The sequence below is a fragment of the Liolophura sinensis genome, chromosome 6 (assembly GCF_032854445.1).
Source record: "Liolophura sinensis isolate JHLJ2023 chromosome 6, CUHK_Ljap_v2, whole genome shotgun sequence".
NCBI lineage: Eukaryota > Metazoa > Mollusca > Polyplacophora > Chitonida > Chitonidae > Liolophura > Liolophura sinensis.
Window position 1 is genome coordinate 5,344,283 of NC_088300.1, and position 21,712 is coordinate 5,365,994.

General features: G+C 40.5%; 1 protein-coding gene across 3 annotated transcripts; it reads right to left on the minus strand.

Moving 5' to 3' along the window:
• Positions 1 to 395: 395 nt before the first annotated feature.
• On the minus strand, positions 396 to 20,722 carry LOC135468678 (protein phosphatase 1 regulatory subunit 27-like). Of its 3 annotated transcripts, none has more exons than XM_064747058.1 (4): positions 20,671 to 20,722; positions 6,731 to 7,968; positions 1,957 to 2,107; positions 396 to 1,356 (listed from the first exon to the last, which is right to left on the minus strand). In XM_064747058.1, exons 2-4 carry the CDS (start codon positions 6,900 to 6,902, stop codon positions 1,164 to 1,166), a joined length of 516 nt encoding a protein of 171 aa, XP_064603128.1. In that variant the 5' UTR covers positions 6,903 to 7,968; positions 20,671 to 20,722; the 3' UTR covers positions 396 to 1,163. The 3 variants fall into 3 exon arrangements, with proteins under 3 accessions (XP_064603128.1, XP_064603127.1, XP_064603129.1); XM_064747057.1 differs by lacking the exon at positions 20,671 to 20,722 and adding an exon at positions 13,533 to 13,822; XM_064747059.1 differs by lacking the exons at positions 6,731 to 7,968; positions 20,671 to 20,722 and adding an exon at positions 6,276 to 6,360.
• Between the last annotated feature and the right edge of the window lie 990 nt (positions 20,723 to 21,712).

Below are 21,712 nucleotides of genomic sequence, written 5' to 3' on the forward strand. Positions count from 1 at the left end.
TGGCAAGCGAGGCAGATGCAAGTACCATGTAAGATGTCTTTGGTATGACCCGACATACGTTTGATCCAAGGTCTCACGGCCTGGCTTCGCACCGAAGCGGTCAATTTTGATAGTAGGCTGAACGGTTTTAACCATATGTTTTTTAGTATGTTTGCCATACAAAAGTACAAATATATTTAAATACAAGTAAAACTACCACTTTTTATTCAGTGGATATATGCAGTTTACAGGCACTTTAGAGACTAGTATTCCGAAACCCAGTGCTTTCTCTTCAGTCGTGTCAAATTTTGGTTTCAACTTCAGGCTCATTGCCTATGGACTAAAATATCTCAAAAAACAGATGTAACATACACACCTCTGGTACAACAGAATACTAATCCATAGATGAAAAGACAACGCAAGTATAGGAAAAAGTCGTAAGCCTACCAACCAATCCGAAAATGGCGCCAATGCTCTTTTGGCTTCTCACAGCATTTATGGCAAGGAGCACTAAAACAGGCTGATATGTGTGGCTCCGTTTGGGCCACGATACACCCGAGTGATAGGGCCAAACTTTAACAACAAGTCAACGAACAAACAAACCCCAGAAGGCGCCTATAAACTTAGGCAGAAATGTAAAAGCTCAGCAACTGAATAAATTAGTTGGAAATTCTGAAATCAGATTTGGGTGAAATTTGAAATCGTGCATGACAAGCTTTATATCGGTACATTACTGCGTTATTTGCAAGGGGTTTCCATCCCAAAGCGATGGCATAAAATACGATCGTCTATACCAGACTGTGCACTACACTGCCCTGTATCTTACCCCTGGAAACTAAAAGAATTGTCTCAGATCTGTGGCAAATATAAACAGTGGTTACATTACGTTCCCTGGAATCCAACAGGCTACAGACCAATAAATCAAGCCGATCCACCTAATGTAATATGTAGCGTCTCTGAGAACAGCTGGTTCAAAACATATACTACATGAATTAATCCTGTCTCTCCAATCTTTGCCACTAATAATAAATGGCCCATTAATCAGATAGCACCAACGACACACAGGTGGTCAGCGATTCTTTCGTAAGAATGTTTGGTGCGTTGTCAGTTAACCATCGACAAGCGAAGGTTACATGACACTGGCAAGGAAATGAGAAATCGTCCTTGGACAAGAAATGGTCAAGTCACGTTTTTAACTGACCAGAATCGACTGCGTCATCAGTGTCATCATCACCATCGTCATCGCACTGTCCCTGGCCAACCTGTCCTCGTAGCATGACGCTTATGGTGTCAAAGTCAGTCGGGTCAACCAGATCGATGGGCCTTTCGCCATCTTCCGTCTTTAAGGTCTTATCTGCCCCTTTCTGTATGAGATACCTGCAATTGTTGGAAATAGGCAAACTTGACAATCGCTGGGTATAGAGAATATCGTCATTTATAGATCTTTTTCCAAAGATACGGATTTGGTGTTTTATGGGGTTGATGTTATCAGAGTAACTCATCTTCTGCATACAACATACAACGGTCATCCTATCAGAATATCTTGAATTCTTTATCCAAAAATACACCCAGGCAATATACCCAATAGTTGTCCAAACTTTGAGGAATCAATGATAATGGTTTAACGCCCCTATAAGTTTTAAGATAACAACTCTGCTAGTACACTCCACACAAATCATACGTCGAGTCATATTTTGGCTTATAACGCTACTCTTGAGAGAAAAGTTTGTGTCAACTGACGGAAAAGCTGAGTTATACCACTGAGCTAATTCAACTCAGAAAACGGAGTCATGTGACCAGATCAGCTGAGTTATGAAACTCACCTGGTTTTACAGTTGATTCTCTTGGTTATTTAGAAAACTGACAGAACTTTATGTGACTCATCTGATCCGGTCAATTGTATAACTCAGATTTTTGAGGCCTTTTACTCAGTGTATAAGCGTTGTACAAATTGTAACCAAATCGTGAGTTTCTTACTCGGCGACATCTGCGTGTCCCTCTGCGCATGCAGCATGAAGTGGGGTCCATGTATCCTCATCTTGTCTGTTAACGTCAGCGCCGTGTTCGATCAGCAGAGTGACTGCTGCCAGGTTACCATCGAGGACAGCCTGGTGGAGTGGCGTCAGACCTGAGAGGCAAAGGCAGAAATTATCTTAATATTCACATATTTTATATAACGAAACATCGCGCGGATACAATGAGTTTGGACCGATGTCTTCAGAAATTCTTCATACTATATACAGTTGGGTAATCCTGGGCACATCCGTTTCCCTATTACTTATCTCATAGAACCAGTTAGCTCTGAGATCAGTTGGCCATGTTCCCAGCTTAGCTTCCACATTATTTCTGAAAACTAAGCTTTGAAGAATGAAACAGATCTCAGATCTAAGGGATCTCGAGGCACGGCAGTCAACTGTCTCAGGTGATTTTTATTCAACTCACTTAATTCAGGCAACTACTTTAGAACATCGCTCATTTGACGGATTGCTAGTTCTTAACTAGGCGGAACTAACGGATGTTTTCCCTGATATTTAATTTACTTTTGGGCAATAAACTTTGGCTGGATTCCTGAAGGCTACGAACGTGCCTGCGCATAACTACTACACACGCGGTGCCGATTGCTGTCTGAATGTAGACTTCATTCACCCGAAATCAATCCAGCGGTCTTAGCAGTGCAGAATTCAGTCTGTGGAGTAAGATTTTACCTTGGGAAAACAAATTTCGCTTGGGGTATAAAATCATATCATAAACAGTCAAACCTCAATATTTGTACCACATTAGTGAAAACTGTATTCGTGGAGAGAGCATTTATATGATCATAATGCATATATGTATGTCTAGGTATGTATATATGTATGTATGTTTGCATGTATGTATGTATGAATGTATGTAATTATGTTAGGGGTTTAAGGTCGAACTTAATAATTTTTCAGCCATATGATTACTAGGAGTCATTAGGTGTGTGTATACATACCGTGTCTTATACAGGGCGAGTCCCTGCCGCCAAATTGCTGCCGCCATTGAAGTATCATGCTGAAGATACATTACCAGTCACATTATACTGACACAGAGCTAACCAGTGATGTTACTGTGCTCTCCTACCTCAGTGCTGAGCGCCAAGCGAGGTAGCAACAGGTACCATTTGAGAAGTCTTTGGCATGACGCAACCTGAGTTTGATAACGGGGCCTCCCTACTTCGAAGCGGACGCACTGACCATTAGGCTACCGAAGCGGAAGGCTGATCATAATGCTGCACCTGTATACATATATGGTGCGGTATAATAAGCTAGTACTTTGTTCCACTTCCACTAGAACTGCCTGCAATTTCACAGTTTCCATGCAGTCTTCACGAATGGTTTCAGCTTCTGCTTCAGTACAAATCAGTTTGCAACATGACAATATTGTAACAGTCGACCAGGCAGCTCAGTATATTAACATTCACAGGCCACTTTAGGAAAACATGGGCAGTTAAAGAGTACGTAATTGTTCAGGAGTCACTTTCATGAAGATTACTTCGTGTTAAGAAGCCCGTAGCTAAGTGCACTTCATATCTTTATAACATAAGATGTCATGATAGTTAAGGACTTACTTAGCTAAGTGAGCTTCATGAAACAGGCCCCAGTTACCCATTAAATCTAAATTAAACGAATGGTCTTGAATTCTGTTTCTGCAATAGGGTACTGCTATTAAAACACTTGTGGCGAGGAAACTGTTGATTGTATTAATGGTTCAATCCGCACGAAATTTGCATTCTTATGGTAGAGTGATGGCCTAATGGCATGCGTTTGATTCCAGCAGCATTATATCCTACTTGCCAGGATAACCCTAAACAAGATATTAATACGCCAACTGTGACTAATCAGCCAGTGCAGGTAATGTCGTCATAATGCCAAATGTCTCTGGCAAGTCTTGGTGAAATCATATTTTCTACATGTACAAATACCCTCGAACCATTGCATGTCATGTCAGCCAGTGAATGTGAAATCCAGCCATTGAACTTAGTTCAGTTAAAGAGTATCCCGATACAGGTCACTGTATCAATGAACTGAATTTAATGAACTGGTGAACAACATCGGAAAAAACATAACCTCTTTGGCGGATATAACAAATCAAGCACGGCGTCCAACATATCAAATATAGCACAGGTGCCCGGCATAAAATACAGAAAAAAATAAGAACAAAACAAGAAAAAAAAACATGGAGGTCTCAAAAACAAATATGACAAAGGGGCATGTGTATCAAATAAAACACAAGGTTCAATGTGTTAAATGAAACATAGGGGCTTATTTAACACGTGAAACATATATGTTCATATTATCAGTTACACTGTCATCAGTCTTCAGTAACGTGACTAAGACAACTATTTAAGGTCTCGAAACCAGCGATATCAATGAGCCCCAAAATATATCATGTATTTTTGAAGGATGATTTACAGACAACGAAGACTTGTTTAATTTCTTGACTGACTTGTACATTGACAAGTGATTAGATGACTGATGACGACCAATCGAGCTCACTCGCACAGTGAGAACTCTACAGAAACGCGCACAGCTGTTGACTCCACTTTGTAATAGTACACATGCTGTATGATTTCGTGCCATTGTAGCTGTTGTTTGTTATCTGTTATCCCGGAACGATGTATGGTAATACGGGCGTGTGTGTTCAGTTATGTCAATATTGAGGGTACACATTGTAGACGATGAGGGCATGGCGCCGAGCGTAGCCTAAGGGATATCGGGTAAACCAAAATGTCCAATGTCCAGACTGATAAACATGTGACAGTTGATCACCCATACAGAGTTGATTAGGATAAACTGTGTACACAGCAAGGCATATCACTAACTGGGCCTCTGAACTCACTTCCTTCATATATTTATCACCCTCTAAATCTAATCGGATGTTTAATTTAGAATTTTGAACACATTTTGAACATTTAGTATCAACTTTTCGAATCAATACACAGTCGCAAATACAACTATGAGTGTTCCTTAAAATGTAACACAATGACGAGTTTAATTGAAGTGATTTCAGGTCTAATGAGAGTAAGATTTATAACGGTTAATTTAAAGTAAGTATTAGACTGACCGGCAAAACCGTTTGTTTTTATATCCCTTATAAATCATGTTGGATGTGCATGGATGTGCATTACACAGTTACAGTGAATAAACGAGCTAGACCCGAAAACGCTGTTCATTTGCCCTCTGGAGTACTTTGTCTGACCATATCACACAGGCTCAGTTTGTCCTGCATGTAACTGGTTCGACTTAATGTTCAGCTGTGCCATAAAACATAGGTGGGCAGATTGCCACTTGGACAGCACCTCTGTATCAAAGACGGAGGCATCTTACATTATACTCTGAGTACACAGATAGCATACAACAGCACTTGTGATATTGACAGCCATATTTATGGTCCCATGGTGGGGAGATGACGAACTTTAATGGCCTGTTGCCTGTGGGAAAGACTTAAACCGATATTTTCTCCAGAAGAACGCACGTATGAATAGCCCTATTTTCAGAACATCGTGAATTTCTCGGGTGTACAAGCAGCCATCGGGCCATCTTGGGGGACAACTTTCAACGGCGTGGACCATTTGCACCGATTTCTTCTGCAGTCATAAAGCCGAGGAAATCTAACAGGCCCGTATACTTACAGACCAACATTGGCCTAAACCTAACCGTCATTTTCCCTACGTTTTCTGAGACAGGCTGCTCTTTTCAATTTAGCTGAGTGTCTAAGTGTTTATATTGGTAAAGCATCGTCAATCATGAACGCACGCCACAAGTAACTGGAAGGTCATTACAATGCCAGTTCTAATGGAGTATGTTACAAATGAATATATATCTAGTAAATAAGGCCGATACGATGTCAGCGAGAAGGCAAAGTTTCCAACAGTACGAAACAGTTAACATTCTGCCATGAAATCCTAGATGATTAAATCCTATACATATTCATGCACCCATGTTGTTTGCTCTGTAATAGTTGATTGGAAAGGGCCTATAGGCTAGGGGTGGGGGACGGGGGCGAAAGTGCTTGAAAATGATTTACAATACTTTTTAATCGATAACTTAAATTCCAAGGCGATAATTACGAACGCAAAGTGTCTAACGAAAAAGAAGAGACTGAGTTATTTTGCCATTCGTTAGGCCTTTGGTCCCGTTCAGTCCAAAAAATGTGAATATTTTTTCTTTCACCGTCCTTGTAGTATGTGATCTGTTCAACTATATCAAGTAATGAGTAACCCGTCTGGATAATGATGCTTTGTTACCAATGTCCTTTCGTTCGACGTTAGTTACCTGCCGGAAGGGTTGCGCATCGTTTCCACGGCATCTCCTTGAATGCCAAGGCAACGGCAAGGGAATTATATACGATACCCGACATTAGCTCTGCACAGGACAGATTCCAAGCGTACATCAAGATAATCCACACAAGACGAAGTGGATCGACCTCCTGGAAGGCTGAGAGATACCTACGGGTGCATCTCAAATTAAGGTGTGGAGTTAAAGGGATATGCTGACACGCTGTGCTAATTTTGGGACACTAATGCATCCCACCAAGGTTTATCTTCTCTCCCTTTACCATGGCAGATGTACAGAATGAAAAATATGATTTCCACATTCATCCTGTTGAGGTGCAAAAGTATCATAAGGAGGACCACCGTGTGCTAAAAGACAGGTCGCCCAAAAGAATACATAGGGGTAATAAGCATACAAGTCTTCCATACTTATGTCACACCTCTAATTATACACACCTGCTCCATTAATCCCGTTGATGTCCATCTGAAGACTGGTCCGTCTTAACATGGAATGCAAGGCAGGTAAATCATTTTCTTTAATGTTGTCCTCAAACACTAGTTCGTCTGGGAATCGAACCCTGGGTTTCCCAGGATTCTGCTTGCTGTAGAGACTAGCTCTTCTACTCATAATTACTGTATGGTAGAACACTGGTGTACTTGATTAGAACAGATCAACTCAGCGGGCCCACAAAGCAGATAGCTCCTGTATGGTAAAGACGACGCCAGAAACTGTTATCATTATATCTACTTGTCAGAGAGATCGACTCTCTTGGTACTTGAACACGTCAACCAAGCCTACCGGGTGGGGTTAAATGAGGGGTCCAAGAGTTGTTCTGAGACACCGCTGGTCTTCCAAAACACTTGAAACGAGACGTATGATCAGTAAAACACATAGGAATGTGCCAATATTTGTCTTTCACTGAGCTGCAGTTTTGGGTGGTCAATTAATGAATTCTGTGAGCCCTTTCAACCGAACAAACAATCTCATATAGAATTCCAGCGAGCTGTCGTCTTAGAGATCTTGGACTTTCATTGGTTACCTCGGTGGCTGCAACGCTAGTTGGGCGACGGATGGATTTGTTATAATTCCATCAATCTCACCAGCTGTAGACATCCCTTACAGCTGCTGATGAGTACTATATAGGCATTATGTAATGATTTGCAGGCTTATTTCGTTGTCTTGTAGTCTTTCTCTGTGGCACAAGACGGTTTATATTGCCAACAGCGGCTGGAAAACCTGTCAAATCGATTAAGCGTCGCCCTGCTCCTCTAAAAAAGACTCCCAATATGCACGTGCTTGATTAGGGTCACCACAACAGTGAGGAATCAATCCGCCATCATGACAGAGGGGTTTAACTTGTTGCACACAAGAAGCCGATGAACAAGCGCATTAGTAAGATGAGTCCACAAGACCAGAGCTACGAGCTGCAAACGGGGCTTCTTCGTGCAGAACACAATGGACAAGTTGTGCAATTTCAGAAGTTCGATGTATCCAGATAGGTTGAGTGAAACTGCCAGATGTTTAGGTTCACGGCGGGAAGGGCGACACATCCATTACGCCCCAGGTCAGCTTCTCCTGTAGACTGCTGTAATCTGAGTGCCTTGTCGGAGTGATGTAGTTGTGTTTATACGGATTCCAGTGACGAGCGGTACTCTCTCACAGGGCAGCTTGTCAGTATGTGCCTTCCCCGTCCCTGTGGAAGAGTAAACATACTGAGGATTAGTACCCGTGAAGATGCCCTATTTTCCCACCCCCCGGCCACACAATCCCATCCTCTATGCCCTACTTTTATCAACCCCATCCTTTTAACACCACCCCACCACACCCTCACACATTCAACATTACAGCAAACCCCGACTGTTAGGTCGCATGACCGAGAGGATTTGTACCATGACAGTCATATTATCTTGTGACATCAAATGTGCACGATTGCAAAAGCTAGGAAATTAGCGTCTTTTCCTTCTTCGCAAGTATCCTTTGTCAAAGGAGCGTATAACATCGATGAAAGCTCACGTCATGAGTTACTTCTAAAAAGTTGACTTTAACAGAAAGTAGAAAGATAGGTCAGTAACTTAACTTTATTGATCGAGGTAGGCCTGTATATTTAAGGACTTAAATCAAAAATAAGGTAATGTTCAATCAAAAAAAGGTAATGTCTACTTTCCGATTTTCTAGAAGTACCCGAATTCTTTTAATTTTTAAGACAGTTACTTGTGCCGAAAGCAAAGAGTTACATTTTCTTCCCCTATTTTGGAAGAGCAAAGATATGAAAATGTTGTTCATTAGATGGACTAAACATGTGAACGAAACTAAATATTTTTGCTACAAATACACGTATATGGGTTAAAAAGAGCAGACCAGATGTCCCAAAAATTAGGACAATTAGGGTACAGCTGACTGTGTTTAAATCGTAATCGGAAAGCTTCAGAAAGTTTCGAAATGAAAGATTTTTTCTAAAATTGCAAGAAAATGTGAATTAACTATTTTGGCCGTTCTGTATTAAGATTTAATACATTGTCTGCTTTGCTATAACTAGGATCGACAGTCGCCAACAAATGCACGAAACTACTCCGATCTAGACTAACGATCCTGAAGTTAAAATCACTAGGTCTTCTTTGGGTAAGCCGAACAAGGAATACCCATGACCGACAATTGACTATAACTGAAAACAAACCCCTCCCTCTAAAAGCATGTAGAGTAATTTCAGTATGAAAACTAAGATGTGAAGCCTGAGAAGATAGTCCCTAAGTCACTTTTCTGTCCGGGCCTTAACTTACATGAAGCTCCGTATAATTAAGTTATGAGGTTATATGCTCCTGGGGATAGGGGAGGGGGGGGGGGGGCTCCGTGGCTCAGTTGGTTAGCGCCGCATAATGACCCAGGAGCCTCTCACCAATGCGGTCGCTGTGAGTTCGTCCAGCTCATCTGTCTTCCTGTCCGGCTGTACGTGGCAAGGTCTGCAGCAACCTGCGGATGGTCGTGGGTTTCCCCCGGGCTCTACCCGGTTTTCACCCACCATAATGCTGGCCGCCGTCGTATAAGTGAAATATTCTTGAGCGCGGCGTAAAACAACAATCAAATAAATAAATAAAATATATGCCCTTGGTCAGGCCTGTTCAGAGGATATATCATTCTGTCATGTTAACCCTATCTTTACAACATCAAGGATCGCATACCAGGTACATCTGTCCACATCTTGCCATTGTGAAGATGCGTTATCTGCAAACAATGAGAGTCAATTTATTATGCAGTTGAACGATTTTTGTACTGAAAAAATAGCAGGAGAATCATGTTAAATTGTAAAGGAATGTCAGTGTGATCCAGTTCGTGATTTCAGTGATGGTTAGAAAGTATCCGGGAATTAACAAGACGAAGAATGAAAACAAAAAGAAGTTAAATCTCCCTTGTGTCATGTAACTGTGTGGCATGAAGCATGAAGGCTATTGCGTCTTAACTCCCCCCGGTCATGCAGCTATGTGTAATGGGGCTTTTGTTTTCAATATCATGTGGTTTCGTATGCATGTTTTTTCCGTTACACTTGAAGCTATGGTATGCGTTGAGTTCATTATCTGGCCCTTCATCATCGTACAGGTATGTATATGTGTAACCCAGAACCATCAAAACCTGTAGGTTCTATTCACATATAAACAGACATTCTGACGGGTCATACTGGTACCCACAGAACCATCAACACCTGTAGGTTCTATTCACATATAAAACAGACATTCTGACGGGTCATACTGGTACCCGCAGAACCATCAAAACCTGTAGGTTCTATTCACATATAAACAGACACTCTGACGGATCATACTGGTACCCGCAGAACCATCAAAACCTGTAGGTTCTATTCACATATAAACAGACACTCTGAGGGATCACACTGGTACCCGCAGAACCATCAAAACCTGTAGGTTCTATTCACATATAAACAGACTTCTGACGGATCATACTGATACCTAACATAACAAAATTACCTATTACCTTTTCTCATCTATAGATGTCAACATGCAATTTATTAATTACTACAAATGCATTCTATTGGTTTCACTGCTTGTGGAACCTTGGTGACAATATAAAGCGGTCGACGATGCTAAGATTGTCGTTTACACAGTCTAACGATGGCTGAAGATCACTTGTGTTCCACCAGTATGGGGGAGTTTGTCAGTAATTTGTCAATGATCGTTATAATCCTGCACCATAAAACTTACCGCCACCGTATCAGCGATAAAGTCTTCAGCATATGCATGGTGTTAAGGAACAATCAAATAAATAAACAAATAAATAAATAAATAAATAAACATTCAAATAAATAAACAAATAAATCAAATAAGACATGTTCATTCAATGAAAGGAAATTCCCCCCAACCTTGTCCACTGATATACACAGGTCCACTGTCGGTCAGGTATAAACCACACGACCTGTCCTAGACTATCCACTTCGTGTTCAGGTTATCTCGGCGACCAAGGAACTCTCTTGTTAGGAAGTCACGTTTCTGGGGAGGGTTTAAGTTAACGACCTGTCCATCTCATGTAAACCACTCCATACGTCTACTTCTCTACCATCTGGCCTTATTTATCAAACAACCGCCGGCGGGCACACTGACTTAATTAACTTAATTCAACATTTACAGCTATGTTTTTGTTAGACAGCTAATGTTGTGAACAATGGCCATTTGCACAGGGCTGTGATGGTGCAATTGATTTGCAGTCACTGATCTCACTTGAAAACGCTCATGGCGTGTTTTTGCCTGATCAAACTGCATACCACTAGTCATACATGTATACACAGCTTAAAGAAAAATTGATGTTTTCAGCCGCATAACAATGCATACAACCATGTTGTATGAATAAAACCGCATATATGCGAAACGTATGTCAAAGGCAAACAAAACACTAAAATAAAGCATTTACCAGATGAAAGATCATTAAACACTACCCAGGAAAATAGTTTGATTTAATTTTTTCGAATGTTTCTAACCGACCAAAATAAAATGCATTTACAACAATAGATTCTGTGACTGTCTGTTGGGACCCACAGGGTATTGATGAAATCAAAGAGAAAATTTTGGGTGGAAATAGTTCGTTTCAAGGTTCATTTTGGATGATGAAATATAGCAACCAATGTGTGTCAAGTGGCAAAAAGCTGAAGTGATATTACTGGTCCCAGTATGGTCAGAGTAGGCCACAGTAGAACCCAAATTTTAAATGCCGTTTAAATGCCCGTAGAAATATATTCTAAAAAAAATAAATCAAACTATTTTCCCACACAATACTGAATGGTTTTTCATCTGACATATCTGACATAGTATGTTCTTCATACTAGTGTGTTCAATGCCATAATTCCTTTCATAATCTGTTATACCATATACCATACCATGACACTATCAATACATAATTTCGTATTTCGTCCATTAATTCATGCAAATATTGAGAAAACTAGATTTTAATCCAACTTTCAAGAGATTAGGATCTTAAACAACCGTTTTCCGGTTGATGGATAGTTTTAAGTTGAGACAACAGGCTGTGAGTCAATAAAACAAAGCCATATATTACTTGTCAGCAGATAGAGAGGGAATCTGATATTCCAAGTCCCTTTTTTCACACATACTTGGATTTGACTGTAAATAATACGACAATCACCCGAAAGAGGCTGTGTTCGAATAATAATGTGTTCGTGTATTTTGTGGATTGAGCTGTTTGCTCTGTGGTGGGTACCACCTAATCAATTCATAAAAAAGGCGACGTTCACGTCAAACTGACGGTTAGAGTGTGACCTTGGGTATGCCACTTTGCGTGTAGAATCTATAACAGGTCAAGCAGGTTTGATTTCACGATACCTCCGAGGTTGGATAGCATGCACGTTCAGGACATTCGTGCCTTTGTAGACGGCCTCAAAGAATACTTCTACCCACAGTGTGATAAGTCACAGCTGTGGTTCCAGACTCCTGTACATGCATTAGGAAAATTCATGCGATATGTTCCACCATCGGCTTAAAGAAAGGTATATCATTAATCACAGTAACGATACGTGAGACGTCTTTCAAGCTCGCTCTAGGTGGTTTACCTTTCCGAACAAGAAAAGCACACTTTAGCCTTGGTCACCCAGGATAAGGTATACAGTTCCGATGACAGGCATAAAAACCGAATTCAACACAACTCCGGCTTACATGGTAAACTGCAATAAAGCATGTATAAATATATCCACTTCAGTTTTGCCTTGACGATGGCGTAAGGCAGGGAAATCGTTAACCCCGTTTTTATTTATTGCTTCACATATGGCACAGGTAATAGAGCTGGTTGGAGGTTAATGGTGTATACACATGTATACAGGTCCGATGGTACGTGCATATATAGGTCTATACCCTACCTCATGTATATTTTATTTTTAAAAGTCACAATGTAAATGGGAGAGTATGTCAGCTATATTGGTTATATATTGTACATAAGTTTCGACCAATTGCTTTCAATAGGTGTCCATGCTTCTCAATAAGCATTTTGACGGTAAACACATAACCATCCAAGCCAGTATGGCATATAACTTTCTTGTACAGACCATGCCAACAATTTCCATAGACTGTACTTCTAACGGAACTGAAACATTCACGGAATGTCCGTACTGGATACAATCACTTCGTCGAGGACATCAGAGAAAAACAAAGCAGTAAAACACTTGTCGGACATGGGAGAGTGGTGATGGCTTTAGCAGACGCCCCATATATTACAATCAGCAGGTATAGCAGTCTCATCACAGCATATGAAGTTTTCATATACATGTATCCATTGCATAGAGCATACGGTTACACATTATACACGTATATAAAACTGTATATGTCTGTATATATGTATCAGCATTTAATTAAACCAACTGCATGGAGTTTCAAACATTTTAAAACCTAAGATATATATTTAGCTTTATTATTAGGGAACTGATTGCTAAAACGTGACAAAAGTGTAACCCAGAATCTTCAAAGTCTACAAAGACAATGAGTTCGTTCATCTATTGAGAACCAGCTATAGCTTACAAGACCACTGTCAAACAATAGTAACCTATAAGGGATGTACACAACCCAGTGAAGGTCTGTACTCTTATGGACTTACCTACATACATATTGGCCCAAGTTCTCAACGATACAGCCATGTTACACTGAAAGTTCGGTAAATCATAACTAGTGACCGAAACGCATTCGCAACCATAAGACAAACCCGAATATTGCCACAAGTTAGGGCGAACATTAAACCATTGGTTAATTAACTCACCATAAACTGTACTTGATATCGCTCAGATGTGGCTGTACACCGTGTGACGTTAACGTTCTAAGCACCAGCAGCGTTGTTAGACTCTGGTCAAGAGCAGCCTAGCTGTATAGGTTATGGTAATTGATAAGTGCTTCACAGCATGCCGTTCTGTGTGCATATATCCCGATGAAGTCAAGTCAGCGGCTGGCTGCAAGTTTGTTAGGTGGGGAGAGGGGAAGGTAGCTAGGCATCCTTGGGCAAACTTGTCCGACTTTCCGCTGAAGGGCAGGACAGATAAGGGGCAGCGAACAGTTCTTAGCCATGCACCTGCGTAAAATGTCCTACAGAAGATGGGTATGGATCTTTGTAGACAGTGCCTTCCGTTATACACGGTCCGCGATGTTATCTTTACCCGTGTACTCTACTACTCGGTTACATGAGGAACAGTGACCTCTGACTCCGCGCCTGGTGAGTGTCAGTTGGTCACTGTGTGCTCAACAACTATCCCGCTTCATCGAGAATATCACTAGTTGTTGTAGCTGGAGCAAAAATTGACCGCTTAACTGATTAACTTGTCAAACATAGGAAATGTAACCAGGGCAAAAAAAAAGTAAATATTTATTATCCAAAGGATGTAGCTTGAAGCTTGGAGATTTCCTCTGACGGCAGTGTAAAAGATAAGGAGTACGCACCACACATAGCCTGAATGGTAACTCGGACTAGTCTCATTTAATCATATTATACACAGTGTACATGCCATTGATAAACATACGGCTGGTAAGTGAGGGAATGAAGTTTGGTTATGAACAATTAATTTTTTCCAGAAACAGATGGCTTCTGTACTGAGGAAAAAAATATACGCCCCCTGCCAGTAAATAACAAATTACACAGAAGATAAGTTCGATTACTTGGGCTAAAGCAAATGTTACGCATGCCTATTTTGTCATAACTAAGCACGCAGCGCTGCATTGAGAAGGCGGTGCTAGACATAGCAGTAATATACAGGGATTAACTAATGTCTCTTGAGTCACTTGAGTTCCTCATTCGTAATAAATATGTGAAATTCGGGGAAGCTGTTTATCAATAGTCTTGGTAAGATTGGTAGATGTCATTCAGCGTGCTAGCGCGGCACAATAAACCAGAAGCCTCTCACCAATGCGAGCAGTGTAAGTTCAAGTCCCACTTCCTCAGTCTTCGCGGCCGTTCCTGGGGAACTCTTTCAGCAACCTTCAGATTATTGTGGGTTTTCTCGTCGGCTTTTTCACCCAGGCGACAACGGTTTCATTTCGGTTGGGAGTTAATTAAGATGGAATAAGATGGAATACTTTAATTAAAGTTTCTTAAATTTTACAATGAGTATGATTCTTGTGTGAGTAGAAATGAACGGGGTGCCTAGAATCTTTGGGGCCCGATGTATTTCACAGCATACTCCTTACAGAGCAAGTACGGTCGGAGAAGAAACTAGCATGGGCTGGACTTGAGCTCACAGCGACCGCATTGATGAGAGACTCCTGGGTCACTGCGCCGCGCTGGTGTTCTAACCATCTCGGCCATGGAGGCCCGTATAAAATATTAATAGGTTGAATAGGTTGAATTATAAACTAAAATAATACACACGATTTGCATAATGGCTAGGTCTTTCGGTTGTTGTGGAAAGTGTTCTTGTAATTACTGACGTGGGACGTTCATTATGGTTTGTAATTGTTATACGGATATCTGTTTCGGTGTCTATACAGATGTATGAAATCTTTATCTGACGTTTCTCGTGCAGCAGCCGGCAGACTGGAGTGATGATGACTGGCCCACATTCAACATGGCTAACACCTGTTACCAGAGGGATGTATCATATTTAAGTGACACAATACATTGATCAGTATGAAGTATAATACATAAGAGGTGCCCATACAGTCCCTACAGCACACCTGCTATAAAATGCACAAATTAACATTTATGCCCTAACATATAAATATACAGCATTATGTGATCTGTGCGAAAAACGACACCCTTTGCTATTTAATGACGCGGCTAGAGAAGCAGACAATTTCACAGTGTGCACAGTGTAACTGTACATAGACCTAACCTCGACTAGCTTCTAGGCCTACCTAACATCAAACACACAAAGCACTGGAATTATTTACAGAAGGTGGTGGAAGCAATCTATTGGGACTATGTCCTCCTATAAGCGCGTCTGTCTGAAACTAAAACAGATCGCTGAGATGGCTAAACCGGATATCCACGGCCATCTTGTTCTCTCAAGTAAATACAATAGCTCCGATGAAAAGTCAAAAGTTCTGACCCATAATCTTAGATTATCTAACGATACTGAGATGTGACTGGTTAATAAATAAAACTGTCCTGTCATTACATTGACTGTGTAGTTCGGCGTTTTGTAGTGTGACAAATGAGGACAGTGCTCGGTTTAAGCTTTCCATCGAGCATTTAAATGAATGTCCTTCACTTGGAAACAAAACACTATGGCAAAACTTTGAGGGTGGACATGTGTGCATACTGAACGATTAGGAATGCATGTGTATTTAGGGATATAACATGCAAACATGTCTGACACTTCGCCAAATAACAGAAATTCGGGTTAAGGCGCTGGTTTATCATGCCATTGACCAATGAGGTTGTGGGTTCGAATTCAGCCCTCATTCGGCTGCGTCCTCAAGTGAACAGGTTTGTGAGGTACCTGACGAAGGTCAGTGGTTTACTCCGGGCACCCATCAATCACTCATCACATGACGGCCGACATGTAAGTTAAAATTACTTGAGCCAGACAGGCGTTAATCAATTTAATAAATAAATCAATGAACGAATAAATAAAATCCGTACAAAAATGTACCACATGTCTGGCTTGACCGCCTTCAATGTAGCGTGTATTGGGAGCCATCAGTTCCCATGACCCCATTTAAATTTGTAACTTGGAATCAGACTGGATCGCATGGCCTTCAAAGGTCCTTAATAGCGAATAAGTTAATAAGGTGTGAGTCAGTTATAACATCTAAAGGTATACTCTGTGGAAAAGGTATGCTACACGAGTTCATGAACTTTCTCCGAGGCAGTTATCTATATCGATTGTTCGTCTCCACACAAAACCATATGTTAATCAGTCCACGTGCTAACTGCATCGATCGACCATCAAAGAGAACCAATGGCTGCCACGAATGGTGTGTGGCTCGTAACTAGGTTTTCCCCTGTCGGTGCAAATTGTCCGCAGATCTCATTCGTGAACTTGTGACCGACCAATTCCTGCCGGTAATGAACAAGCGCTTGTATCATCCTCTCTGATATAAATTGTGTATCGGCATGCAAATACAGATACGAGAGACACATATGTCAAGATGACTCATATGGTTGGTTTATATGATGCAATTTGGCTAGGTGGGGTTGTTTTCGGGGAAACCCCAATTCCTGTCACACCATTAACCATTCCTCAAACATATGTAACATTCTAAAGTGTAATGTAAAAAACTGACGAATGCGAACTTGCAATCCTTGATGGGCTGACTGATTGTATTCTTACTGGCTGGTTCTTTTGCTGATTCGATTAACTTAATTGAATGAATTGTCCATTGATTGCACTGAGCGTTGATTTGTCTCATTTATTTATTTGATTAGTGCCTTATATATGCTGCACTATGAATATATTTCACCTATACGCCGGCTTCTATGTTTAAATTAAGAAGAAAAACATCATGTATTTTGATGAACCGGTGTGGAATGGACTGGATGTATTCATTGGTCAGAATCAAGGCAATCTGGACCCATGGCCACTGATTTTCCAAGCAGTTGATTGACTATGATTTGATTACTAATTATCTGAACCTAATCTTCAGTTTGATAAATCGGGATATTTCACGAATGACTATATAGTTGACGCTGTATCTTTCCTGGCATTCCTGGCGTAGGCAAGCGGTACATCTACCAATGTAAATCTATGTCACACAGAGATGCATGGACGGCGGTGTCGAACACAAATATGGATATATTTCTTACAGTTTGGATAAATTAAATCGACTGTTTCACTAATTTTCAATCACTACAGCGAACAATCTTGCCATCCTTTACACTGTCGTCGATGGTCTGATTTTATTCTCCGTACACTAGTCATTTGTGTTCAAAGCATCTTGGTTTTCAGATCGACCATGTTGGCTGGACGTTGTAAATAGCTTTGTAAAGAATTTCATTATATGATCAATATATAAATGCAATTTCAAGCAATCCACAAAGCGCTGACATTTTCCAGGAGCTACGTAATTATTAGCAATTAGTGAAAGGTCCCTGGGCAAGCTCAAAGCCCTACTACATTAAACTGTGGATTATAAAATGTCGTCGATTGCATGAGACCTCAACAATAGGTCTAATTATGTATACAGTGTACGAACTTACATACCACAGGCACTTTGAATCGACCAACTGAGCAAAATAAAACACAACAGTATACTGTAGTACTTTCTCATTTGTTAACCTCGCATTCAGAGCCACTTCGTGTAGAACATTAGTCTCGTTGGCGGGTTGACTGGATCAATGCCAATTCGCGTCAAATCAAATTCCATATAACTCGGTGATCAGCATTTTACAAAAAATGGGTGGGGCGTGCAAAATGGACAAATGGACGTGTACAGTACTCTAAATCTCAAAAGTTACGTATAACTTTAAAAATGTTAATTCAATATTTTGACAATGGTTGAGAAGAGAAAGCGTTTAAGATGTTAGATTAAATCTTTCTAAATTGTTAGAAAGTTAGGATTGCGGCGTAACACGTTAAAACCCACAGTTTATAGCACTGAACTCGTATTATTTTAACACGTTCTGGATACGTTCAAATGTTGGTTCCCCAGACAAAGCATTTCAAGTTAATGTTCACAAGAAACAAGCAACATTAACAACAGTTGTACCAGGTTGGATCTTCACAAAAACTGTGATTCTCTTCTGCTTTTGGAGAGTCCACATACATGTTTGCCTGCTCCTAGTGTTAAAAGGCAGTAATGAAGTAACTATCAGCATAAGAACTTGTGTTTGATTGACCAATTAATAGTGGGATAGCAATATACATGGAACATATTACCCCCTCCCCCCCTCCGATAATCAGTCAGTTTGGGACCCAAGTTCACCTATATACGACTTCGCTTTCGTCATTCAGGAGATGTTTTTACCTAATTTGGTAAATTGATACTTTTTAAGCATTTACATGAACAGTTAGACCGTAAAGCTGACTGAAGTAAATTAGAAGACGGTGTACTTTGGTTTCTTATATTAAATATTGTAAAAGCAACAGTTGAGAAAAAAAGTCTTTTTTGGAGCCTTCAAATGTTTTTTCTCTTTAACCATAATAATCAAAAAGTCAAAAAAAAAATTTGTGTTCAAAAAGGATTTTTTCTGTGCACTTCACAACGGATAAAAATTGTCTTCCTTGCGTTGAAAATGATTTGGGGAATATAGGAGCTAGCCAATCCCTAGTCTATCGAAATATCTGAACTTAATGTACAGATATTTCCTATCGGCACACATTGTATTTACTGACAAAAGAGACAAAAAGAACGGCCACAAAGAACGAACATAAACACACTGTGGTCAGTTGAGATAGGAATGTTATATATCCACAAAATGACTTTGGAAAGCAGCCGGCAAATGGATTTAATCTAACCGACCTCACTTGAGCAGTTTAATGGGCTATGCAAAGGGGAGTAAGACAGCTTTATATTTCTGTTCATATCGTATAGTTGTTTTCTTGTTACTATGTGAGCACTTATGAACGCTAGGCTAATTTGCTTGAAAGAGTCAATCTTTCAGGGGTATGAAAGGCAAGCGGTGCAGATCAAAACGGTACAAAATAGGGCAACGTGTCTTTCAAACCAAGACGCTAGTTTTGTGTTAATAAGAAATCGGTCAAACAACATCATTCCAGCTAACGTTCTAACAAGGAAGAAGTAGTAATGGCTTATTAATTGCTTTGCACTCGCGCTTCGATGTTATATATATGTGCGGGCCTTTATCTCACGGATTTAGCGCGTTGTTGTGACTACTCAACACATGCTGAACTGAAACACATCGATCCTACTTTCAAGGTTCATATGTTGTGACTATGGAAATCAAGAACTACACGTCAACATATGAACAAAGTCAGGGTGGGAAGGCACAGCCTGTGCACAGCCACCCTACATCGCACTTGATGGAAAAAGGGCAATGAATGGAGAGTAACCGTGCAATCGATACAATGGTCGGGCAACATGAATAGAGTGACCCACTAACCCTTAATTTATCCATCGGCCGATATCGCCTGTCCGTCAGTGCAGGGGATCATCACAAACGACATAAAGATAAGTATGCAAACAACAACAACGCACACAGCTGTCTAAATCACTCATGTTTTACTACATCACATATAAATAGATGCTAAGTTAACCCGAAATAATATGCAGGCTGGCTGGCCAAATTTGTCGGCCTTGTCTTTCAATTGTTCTCCATTTAGTTCTTTTTAAACAATGGATAGCTGAGTTAATATACATATTAATTAACTTATTTGTTTGACTGGTGTTTTACGCCGTGCTCAAGAATATTTCACTTATCCGACGGCGGCCAGCATTATGGTGGGAGGAAACCGGGCAGAGCCAGGGGAAAACCCACGACCATCCGCAGGTTGCCGGCAAACCTTCCCACTTACGGCCTGAGAGGAAGCCAGCATGAGCTGTACATATTAATATGTACCGGTACTTAGTATAAGGTGGACATAAACGTGTTGACGAGACCACAAGCTGGTCTGTATTCATGTTTACCTTAAAAACCATACTATGTTCTTTTATGACCGAAAAGGCAGAAAAACTCTTCATTGTATTTCACAGGCGAAATTTGATAAAAGGCTCCACGTGCTTGATTGTATAGGCCAGTATACATTTGGCTAATGCGTACTGGCTATCGTTTTAATTGCTAATTTAGTGACGACCATTTGTTAATTTAACGTAAAAAAAGAAGAATAGGAAAGCTTCTACGATCTAAAATGTAGCTCAAAAGGTAATCAAGAGAAGAGCTTGTGTTCTCTGGGGGTGAAGCATACACAGATGGGCCTGCATCCCAATAGGACATTCACATGTATGTAACGGGTTAAACTCGCTACGAACATCAAAGAAAGGAAAGGAGAAAAAAATTGGTCAAAACTTACTGTTAGTGTAGTTTCTGTGAAACGAAGAGGTCTTGGTGTTATATGAAACAAGATCTAGACTATGGGTAACTGCTAGCTCTCAGGCTGTGTATAAACGCTATATGTGTTCTATGGAGCGTTGTGCGCGACTCATATAACCCAATCGTTTATAGGCTCATTGTGATGCGTGCGTCTCTGACCGCCCGTCCATTCACCATGATACGGACATGCGAATACAAGGCTAATCAAAACTCGCGGGTGAACCCCAGCTGACTCTCGCGTGAAATGAGGCCGTGAGAGATGGACTGATTCTGCTGAACGACTCAATGGTCATTTGTTGAATCATCTGTAAGTTTATTTCTGCATTCACTCCTATAAATACATGTAGCATACGAATAAAGAGGCGTCTGCTTTAGGTCTGTACGACTGTGATTGTCAATAAGTTGGTCCCGTGAGAATCATGGTCACCGATACATGTGCTGTTCAGATCTACAAAAGACACCACTTTATTTATAATGCACCTATAATACGCCCAGTATACATAGAAGACTGAGAAAAACTGTAATAATAAAGGTAAAGGACATCAACATTATAGGACAAATATCGCCGTTTAGGACAACTGGGAGACATTTTGGGAGAAGCGGGCCAAAGAATGACATGGTGTCACCTTACGAGTTATCATATGAAGCTTTTAACATTTTATTCTGGTTAAAAATGTGTACCACCATGGTTATACTGTTATAGAAATAATGAAGGACTGGAGTCGGGAAATCTTTTATTTAGCAATTACCTTTAGAAATATATTTGATTAGTATTTTTAAGTCATACTTTTACTTATACAATGGCTGCCTTTGACAAGTTGCTTACAGTGTTAATGGGAAGTGGGTGTGTCGTACTGAACATTCCAGTTCATCATTTATAGGGGCCTAAATTTCTTACCGTACTTGCAACACAACACAACTTCTAACAGAACAGCAATCAGTGAAATTAGAATTTTAGTACATGGACCCACAACCTACTCAACAAATCAGAAAGGTACGGAACGACTGGGACGAACAACAAT